The 10,353-nt window shown below is 34.4% G+C and overlaps 1 protein-coding gene across 2 annotated transcripts; it reads right to left on the reverse strand.

Annotated features, from left to right (window-relative positions):
* Window positions 1-489: 489 nt before the first annotated feature.
* On the reverse strand, window positions 490-8,323 carry LOC107847937 (pyruvate dehydrogenase E1 component subunit beta-1, mitochondrial). 2 transcript variants are annotated; one of them, XM_016692554.2, is made up of 15 exons: window positions 8,131-8,323; window positions 7,929-8,011; window positions 7,769-7,822; window positions 7,623-7,703; window positions 7,514-7,540; window positions 7,367-7,429; window positions 7,119-7,205; window positions 3,207-3,332; window positions 2,471-2,604; window positions 2,067-2,139; window positions 1,918-1,983; window positions 1,766-1,804; window positions 1,327-1,451; window positions 1,070-1,184; window positions 490-809 (listed from the first exon to the last, which is right to left on the reverse strand). In XM_016692554.2, the coding sequence occupies exons 1-15, from the start codon at window positions 8,180-8,182 to the stop codon at window positions 741-743; spliced, it is 1,194 nt and encodes a 397-aa protein (XP_016548040.2). In that variant the 5' UTR covers window positions 8,183-8,323; the 3' UTR covers window positions 490-740. The 2 variants fall into 2 exon arrangements, with proteins under 2 accessions (XP_016548040.2, XP_016548041.2); XM_016692555.2 differs by having other exon boundaries at window positions 8,136-8,296.
* Between the last annotated feature and the right edge of the window lie 2,030 nt (window positions 8,324-10,353).

A 10,353-nucleotide genomic window follows, 5' to 3' on the forward strand; every position in this document is an offset into this window, starting at 1 on the left:
ATGCACAAAATCAAAATACAAAGGTTCAAGGTTTCTCATTAGAGAGATTTATACGCGCTACACTCTTTTTCTCTTACGAAATTTTATCCCACTAAAATTTTCTTGTAAGATTTTTAATAAGACCACCTATATGCATATTATTAGAGATGTATGCTTTTTTTTTCACTTGATTTTTTTTTTCATTAAATTATTTTTGGTAAAATTTAACAAAGCACATTATCTATCAATTAAACATTAAAAAAGTGTTCTAAATATATTACATTATATAGTAAAAATCTATTTATGAAAAAATTTGAGGATAAATCTATTTATGAAAAAATTAGAATCCTCAAATTTTGAAACAAAGTTAATTTTTTTCTATAAATGAAAGTATTTTCTTCCTATTAATTGATTCCTCAAGCAAAATAAGAATCACTCAATTGGGACAAAGTTAATTTTTTCCTTTAAATGAAGGTGTTTCCTTCATTGCAATTGACTCCTCAAACAAAATAAGAATCACTCAAATCTCTCTCCATTTTTTTTTTCTCTGCTTTATATTTCAAAACAATAAATATTAATTTAGCATAGATGTTTGGCCGTGAAACCTGAGTAGTTATTTTAGGAATTCCGATGAAAAAAATTCTTCTCAACCAATTAAAGCACAAATTGATAACTGGGAACATCTCCACTTTTATTTTATAAAACTAAAAGTTAACAGCATCAAAATGTACAAGTGCAAGCCGCATGCCTAGGTTACAAGCTCAAACAGCAGCTGCGATGGGGATAGATCTGTAACACACCCTCTTGGCTGCTCGAACAATGTCTTCAATCTGCACGATTCGATCATCACCAGCAGAAAATAAGTTAATCCTTACTAACACCTGATTGGATTATTGTAATGGCTTCTGGTTGGCACCCTAGGAAAATTCTTTTAGACAGATGAATTATGTGGATGAATATGGTCTTCCAAACTTGTCTTGGGATTGGCTGGATTTGTGAGAGTATCTCAAGAATTGAATACGTGTGTCATATTTAAAGGCCCAGAGACTACAACAATGTAAGCTGAAAAATAAATATGCAGAGAAGAGACCTGTGGAAGAGCCATTCTTTCAAGATTGGTAGCATAAGGCAGTGGAACATCTGCGCCAGTAATCCTTTCAATTGGGGCATCAAGGTACTCGAATATTTCCTCGACAACTGATGCACTACATATGACAAACAGAAACACAAGTTAAAACTTAAAAGATTTATCCTCTAGATGTTCCAAACAGCTACATTATAACTATAACAATGTTAGAACTAGTAATGCATTATTCTACGATTTTCAAGACAGTTTGAAGCACAAACCAGATTTCAGCACCGACACCATGTTGAGGAAATCCTTCTTCAACAGTAACCAGCCTGTTAGTTTTTCTCACCGAAGCATTGATCGCAGATCTGTCTAATGGCCTAATTGACCTAATATTAATGACCTGGAAGATTGAAATGCAGATGTAACTCCACTACTTTGAACTTCTATTTGCAACTACAATCTGAAAACTAGCTCATAAAAATTTGGAAAAAGTCAAATCTAATTTTTTTCCTTCAAATGATGAGTAGAGAACTCTGAGATTAAAAGAAGCATGCAGAAATCCTTGGTTATCAGCAGTCTCTGCGCACATCAAAAATGGTATGGCAAAGAGTACACTAGCAAGCCAACAGCTGAATTTCAACAAGGAGTTCAGGTATTACACCATGTTGCAAAAAGGAAAGAGAGAGAGAGAGAGCTCTATTGGAAATAATTTACCTCAGCATTTATATCCTCCTTCTCAAGCGTCTCTGCAGCCTGAGCAACAAGTGGAGACAAATTAAAGAGAATGAAATTGTAATGTGATTAACCAATCTTTTCATTGCATGTATACTCATTATCGGAATGTAGGAAACTATGCACACATAAACCTTGAGAGCATAGTCAACCATCCTTGAGAATGCTGTAATTGTCACATCTCTACCCTCTTTCTCAATCTGTTACAAACAAAAGAAAGCACCACAAACTGTAAGAAGGAACGCAAACAATCCCAAAACGTAAAGCTTGTCTGGGAGCATACCTTTGCTTTACCTATGGGAAGGGTAAAGCTAGGATCAAGAACTTCATCCGACACAGGAAAAGATTGGCCATACCTGAAAATGATGTACCAAAATTTAAACTGGATACCAAAACTTACTCCCCTACTATCTTATTATTTGTTGTTTCTATAGTTCTCCTTGCCGTTGGTTTTCAGTATAGCTTCTTCATTACTATATTTTCGTTACCTACTTGATCTTTTTTAATATTTTACTTCAGTTTAGGGTCTATTAGAAACGACCTCTACCTTTTCTCAAGGTAGGGGTAAGGTTGCAGAAACACTACCCTCCCCAGACATCACTTCTGGGATTACAACAGTTATGATGTTGTTATGCCAACGTGTTCAGAGATTTTTTACCACAATTCCTGAACGCGTATCGTACTTACAATAACTCATTCTCAAGAAAAACAACTGGATCGGGATCTCTGATTGCTGCTTTTAAAAGCCCTCTCGCATCTTCAGATGAATATGGTGCCACAACTTTCAAGCCAGGGACCGCCCCATACCATTGCGCATAACACTGCATATAGATCATCATATAACAAGTTGAGTTTTAATATTTCTGAGATATTGATTTTTCAAAATGCATTTCGTCCTAATAAACTGAATCGTCTTCTTCTTGTGACAAGCAAAGGACAATGCATATCATATTTGAGAGATATTTATTTGTTGAATATCGGTTATTTCTCAACCTACAGCCTGATAAAACACACCAGTGAACATGAAATCTGTGAGTAGTTAAAGCATGCAACTTCCAAGTTTTCTGTAAGTTGGGCAATTACCAGCTAATAAATGGTACAGACAACAACACCTCCTGTTGTTCTCAATCACATTTCGAAGAGCAAGGCACAACTCCAAAAATCCAAAGATCCTCAACCATTGGTACCTATCTAGACACATAATCCAGGCAAACTCACACTCCCACCAATAACTACTGATAAACATTTTACTGGAAGCATAATCCAGTTCAGCCAGGTTTGTTCATGTTATAGATAACATACACACATGTGATCCATTGGCTAAAAGTAATTCAACTTGGAAAAGCATAAGAACTTCCTGATATCCACACCCTGCGTTGTCTTCATTAAAATGAAATACCACCAGAAAACTGATACAAGTTACCTGAGAGTGCTGAGCACCAACACCTAGAGCAGCACCATTCGGTCCTCGGAAAACAATTGGGACACTAATATTCCCACTAGACATGTAGAATGTTTTGGCGGCAGAGTTAACCAGATGGTCCATTGCCTGCGAGAATGCATCAGAACTCATATAATCTCCACAGAATTCAGCTTCTAATATTCCATTGGAAGATGCAGATTTGGGGGTGGGGTGGGGGTGGGGAACCGGTTATCCTTGCCGTCACACAAACATAAATGTCTCGAAAAGAATTCAGACAAAGGTTCCATACTTCCATTACAAAGGTGATAGTTGTAGCATCTTCTTCTAATGAAGTCATCAAATTGAAATACTATCTCTCTTTAATTGTAATTTTCCCACTTTTCTTCTAATAATAAAGTCATCAAATTGAAATACTATCTCCTTTAGTTCTTTTTCCAACTGATCAGATGTCTATATATTAGGTCTAAGCAGCAGAAAACACTATGATCCACTAGTGAACAAGGACATGTCAATGGAATTACTGTGAAATCTTATACAAGAGATATTGTTTTTTTTTCTATATCCCAAAGTGTTAAGTTTTGCTCTGATTTTCTTACTAAGTTTAAGTTTTACTTTTTTTTTTAAAAGGAAAATAAAATAATACCATAATTACTTTTATTTTTTTTGAAAAAATAAATAAAACTTTTTCATATTAGGCTAACCTCTTTCTTGAAGTAAAGGTTTTGGACAGAGATAACCCCCTTCTCGTACCATAATACAATGGCATCCACAATGTGGTTATTAAAGAGTGTTTGTATTTCTCCCACAGGTTTAATGTTTTAAATATTAGATTTTATAATATGTAGGCCAATTGACCAAAACATATAATAATTTTATTTTTTTTAGTATTGTTTTCTTTGTCGTCTGATTTATCATTTCATAGTTTGCAAATTCTAATATCTTCCGCATGATGCCCTCTCAATTTTTAACCCAACAAGTGGTATCAGACAGAGGCGAATTTAGGATCCGAACTCACCGGGTGCCGAGTAATTCAATCGGATTATTCATCTTTTCGATCTATAGGATAATTAACAAATCAATCAATAATAAAAGAACAATAATAAAATGACCAAACTTAAAACTTTTAATAATATTACTAATATCATAATATTCATAATTCATTACAATTGCCCACAACGAGTTTTCATATTCTGAAAATGATCAACGATGACATCAATACTTACATTTTTAAATACATCACGTTCTATGTAACATACTAAACAATCATTTAAATATTGATCACCAATACTATTTCGCACTTCATTTTTTATGTGCTTCATGGAAGAGAATGGTCTCTCAACAGTTACCGTAGCGACGGGTAAAACCAAAGTCAACTTCACAAGTAAATAAACAAGTGAATAAGTCTCTACAAGATTTGCCTCAACTAATGCGTTTGCCAAATCATTTTTGTCTCAACTAATGTTTCAAGACAGGTTGACAAGACCCTTTTTCAATATAATATTTCCTCACTTCATCTCGTATTCGAGGATCATAATCAGAAATAGATCTACTTTCTCCTGGATCGACTTTAAGTGAACCCAAATCGAGGTCAATTATAAGACAAGAAGGATTGACATTGACATTACTAGAACTTGATGATTGTGAATAATTAATCTTCTTGAAAAAATTCTCCATCTCAAATTTTCAATCACAAAACTAGAACACTTTCTCCTAAATCAAGTTATCAAGATACATAGATAATTCCAAATTTGGGTTTCTAGGCTCAAGAAAGAGAAACAAAATAATTTTTCAATATAACTTACGGAGAGCAAACAAAGAGAGAGAGCAAGCAGCAGCAGGAGGAAATCTCAAGAACAAGAGTCTCAGTCGATGTTTTGATTTGGAATTTAGAAATAGTTTTTTTTTATTTGGAAATAGGAATTTGGCTTTGCTTGGTATCAAGTACGCGTTGCTATTATTAACAAAGTCAGCTGCTGCCTTACATTTTTAATGAAAAATTATTAACAAAAATAGTTTTAACAGCTGGTGCCTTACTTTTTTAATGAAAAATTATTAACAAAAATGGTTTTAAAAAACGAATGCTGCCAACAGGTTTCAAACACAAGACCTTGGAGCTACAAAACAAGCTCTTTGCCACCCGCACTAGACAGTGTTTTGTTATTGTGGGTGGCAGACTTAATTTTTAACTATATCTGTATATATATACAACTATATATATAGAGTTTCCGTCGAAGTTTGCGGGTGGCGTGCCACCCCCACGAACCTTAATAGATCTGCCTCTGGTATCAGAGCCCACGGTTCAATGATTTGATGGTCCAATTGTTAAACAAAGTTGCAACCAATTTGATGATAATGAAGATATATGTCCGAAAACTACATGTGGAGACGATTGTCAATCATATTTTCAACAATTCTACTGTTACATATTTGAAAATAAAGCTCAGTTTTAACCCTACAAAGGGCTCCAAGATTTTTAACTCGAAAGGGCTCATATGCTTTTAACCCCAAAAAGCTCAATTTTTAAGCATGCCAAATAGCAGGAATGAAGACTATGTGAAGAACCAAAAGTATGCATACGACATGAAGAAGGCGGATCAAGTTTTGTCAAGAAAATCAAGCAAAAAAGAGGAGATTTGTTAGAAATTTTGTCCTAATTTTCTTATCAAATTTAAATTTTACTTTTTCCTAAAAGGAAAATAAAGTAATATCATAATTACTTTTACATTTTCTAAAAGAAAAATATAAAACTTTTCCATATTTGGCTAACCTAGAAAAGGTTTTGGACATATCTATAAATAGATGACCTTCTCATATCATAACACAATAGCGTCACAATATAGTCATTAAAGACTGTTTGTTTAGGGGGAGATTTCTCCCAACAGGTTTAATGTTTTTAATATTAGATTTTATAATATGTTGGCTAAACATATAATAATTTTATTCTTTTTAGAATTGTTTTCTTTGTCGTTTGATTTAACATCTCATAGTTTGCAAACTCTAATAGCTTCCGCATGACGTCCTCTCGATTTCGAACCCAACACAAAGAGCTACAGAATGGGTTAATATGCAGGACTCTTGTGCGGAGCCCAGAATGACTGGATAGTTATGGGGCACCTCAATTAGCTCCTTTGTAATGCCACCCGAGACAGATCTAAGTTATCCTGTCGGATTACAAACATGGTTTCAGAAAACAATGGAGCGCTGAATTTTTTCTCATATTGTTGTTCCAAGATACATAAAATCCTATTGCCTGAAGCTGAATATCACACATGTGTTGCATTGTTGACTATAAATATATTGCTATACTGCTGATGAGTTCAGAACATTTCCAGGGGAATCCATGTACAAAGAAAAGTCTGCTCCATTAAAGTATGGAGGGGGACAACTAGAACACCTATTCAAGAGACCATTAAACAGGCTTGAATTGTTATGATTGTTGTGAAGCAGGCAGAAGCAAAAAAATAGATAAACATTACCACATTTGATGAAAACATAATGATGATGCTCTTGGAGATCATTAAACGCTAAAGATGATATAACAAAACGAACTTTTTACATTAATAATTGAGGGTGGCTGAGCTCAAAATTAGTTGGTTGTGGACAGATTTCATGATCTCGAATAATATCCTTTCTTTTTATCTGCGACAACTCCCACCTGTTCACCCCTGTTATGTCATATATGAGAATAGAACTTACTGGGAGTTGTCTAATTTTGATAATTAGATGAACAGAAAACTTAGGCTGCAATTTCTCCAAGAGGAACTAAAATCTTTACGCGTTACCTAAGCTACATAAAACCGGTCTCTAAGCACGGTTAATGTGATAAGTATCGTTATGAGAATCATAGCAATCATTCCAACATGTGAGAAAAGCTAATATGGAAAAGTTTGAGAAAGTGAAATAATATCTTACCTGCATGGAAAAGTTAAAGGTCATGAACTCTAATACAGGCCTAAGACCATAATATGCTGCTCCGGTTGCGAGTCCAGTAAATCCAGCCTGCTCGATGAGAAAAGCAGCTATATGAATAACAGTTTTAATAAGGAAACTAAAGGGGTAAAATAACGAATGCAATTTTATTATATTCCATGGATAAAAATGGAAAAGAATTAAGGAAGATTATAGCACAATATTGACGATGAATGAAAAGTAAAAACAACCTCAGTAATTGGGGTATCAACAACCCTGTCAGGGCCATACTTTTGCAAGAGTCCTTTAGAGACCTGCCAAAAGAGAGGAGATCAAACGATTTCACTACCGCACAGCGCATGAGAAACTTTCATGAATGCAAAAGTAGAAATTCTAACCTTGTAAGCACCTTGATATTCCCCAATCTGAATCATCAAAAAGGTAATTCATTAAGCGCAAAAGGAAACAACCAACCGCCAAATCATACACACATTCTTTCTGTCTTACCTCTTCCCCCATTAAAAATACTCTAGGATCAGCTGCCATTTCCTCATCAAGTGCAGAATTTAGTGCTTCTCTCACCATCATCTGGAATTAGCTAGATTACAGTTGAACAAAGGAATCACATATGCTTAATGAATAGGTAAGCATACCTGCTTAACCCCAGATGAATAACTTCTCTGAGTTTTTATACCTTCCCCCAATATCTGCACAACTCAGAAGAAAAAATACAAAACAGCAAAGCAGGTCATTCGTTTCATAATCTTGGCAAGTCTAATGGAAAGATCATGTCAACGAGATTGGTGTTCATACTGGAGCTGTTAAGTTTCTGAGACAGACTTTAGTTTTTGCAATCCTCAACATCATCGATCTCCTCTTCCTAGTACTAACTTGGCCTGCACGAGTATATCACATGTAATTATCAGTTTCGCTCGAAAAGGACGGAAAACTTAGCCATCAAAATAATCAAGTCCTCAAGCAGGGGTTAAACATAGAAGAGAAGAAAGAAACGCACAGTACCCAGCGAATAAAGCAACAACACACGAAGCAAAATAGGACACGATCATCAGCTTGTATGAGTTGTCCCTACCTACTTAAGGCTGATTGTGTGTCAATCTATGCCTGTCTGATGGTAGAAACACGTGGTACTACCAGACAGTTCCAAAGTTCAATTTAATGTTGTGGGCAAGAAGGCTTAGCTCTTATTTTGTCCTTTTCACAAAAGTCCACATACGTGTAGTGTCATGGTTGTTGGCTGCCAAATGTTTTTTTTCCTCTCGTCTCGAGGAAACATTATTCTAGTCAGAATACTAAAGATGATCTGTTAGAGTGCGTGGTTCACTTTGTGTAGAGTAAATAAAAAAATAGTATATATTTATGTGAAAAACACTCGGTTCAAGTTCAAGAAAGGCATATAGGAGTAGGGGATATTGGCAACAGTTATGTATATAGTTACTTTGTAGTTCTGCTCTTTTGAGGCTTGGCGTTAATATATTAAGTAAAAAAATATTCAGTTTAAGAAAGGTGTAAAAATTACGCCGAGTACCTTTACAGAATTTAACCCCAACTTCATTAAAATTATTGAGCCTCAACAATCAATAAATTACAAGACTCTTGTAAATTAGGAATTAAACACTAACGTCTATTTCTATAATAACACAAATCTTCCCAAGATAATTGTTCCCAAGTTTTAGAGTTCCCTAACTTGAAGACACAACTCCTAACTCAATTTATATTTCACTGAGACTAGAATTAAAACTCATTACAACTCAAAAAACCAACCTATTACACAAAGCCTACGACTCTGTAAGTAAAGAAACAAGTTCTTCTTTAAGCTAGTGAACCAATTTGCTGATTGATGATTTTCTTATTGCTTGAGTGAAACTGTTTGAGATCGTTTCTTCTATTTAATCCAACTCTGACGAAGTCCTTGAGATGATCTGATCTTCTTTCTTTAATAGAACTCTATCAGTTAGGTACACTCCTTGTTGCATTGTATCTTCTTGTTTGGATAGGATTCCTTTATTTCTTCAATCTTCAAGTGTTGTGTTTATCTTCCTCCATTACTAGAAAACTGCTTATTACCTGGGGATTTTACCTAGGGAATAATATTGCAGGAAATATATGCGAATTTACCTACGAAATTATTAAATCCGTCAATATTAAAATATATTACCCGTGAACTATACATTTGCAACAAATTTTGCAGGTAAATTTGGCGCCATATTGCGCAAATTTTATACTTGCGACATTACCTGAGAAAATATAGCGGCGGGTATTTTATCTCTAGGTAAATCCGCAGGTATATGGACAAATATATATATTTTTTAAATCCGTAGAAAAATCCTCAAGTAATTTATCCTACGAATTTACTTAGAGATATTTTGGTTGAAATTTATGTAATGAATTTTATTACCTGAAAAATTATTTGGGGATTTTGTGCTGCGAATTTTGCTAGGGATTTATTCTTGTAGATTTACCTGCGAAATTATTACTTGTGACATTACCTGGGAAAATGTATTGGCGGGTATTTTATCTCTAGGTAAATCCGCAGGTATATGAACAAATATATATATTTTTTAAATCCGTAGAAAAATCCCCAGGTAATTTATCCTACGAATTTACTTAGAGATATTTTGGTGGAAATTTAGGTAATGAATTTTATTACCTGGGAAATTATTTGGGGATTTTGTGCTGCGAATTTTGCTGGGGATTTATTCTTGGGGATTTACCTACGATATTATTACTTGCAACATTACCTGGGGAAATGTATCGGCGGGTATATTATCTCTAGGTAAATCCGCAGGTATATGAACAAATATATATATTTTTTAAATCCGTAGAAAAATCTCCAAGTAATTTATCCTACGAATTTACTTAGAGATATTTTGGTGGAAATTTAGGTAATGAATTTTATTACCTGGAAAATTATTTGGGGATTTTGTGCTGCGAATTTTGCTGGGGATTTATTCTTGGGGATTTACCTGCGAAATTATTACTTGCGACATTACCTGGGGAAATGTATCGGCGGGTATTTTATCTCTAGGTAAATCCGCAGGTATATAAACAAATATATATATATTTTTAAATCCATAGAAAAATCCCCAGGTAATTTATCCTACGGAATTACTTAGGGATATTTTGGTGGAAATTTATGTAATGAATTTTATCACCTGAAAAATTATTTGGGAATTTTGTGTTGCGAATTTTGCTGGGGATTTATTATTAGAGATTTACC

Source organism: Capsicum annuum, chromosome 11 (assembly GCF_002878395.1).
Source record: "Capsicum annuum cultivar UCD-10X-F1 chromosome 11, UCD10Xv1.1, whole genome shotgun sequence".
Classification (NCBI taxonomy): domain Eukaryota; kingdom Viridiplantae; phylum Streptophyta; class Magnoliopsida; order Solanales; family Solanaceae; genus Capsicum; species Capsicum annuum.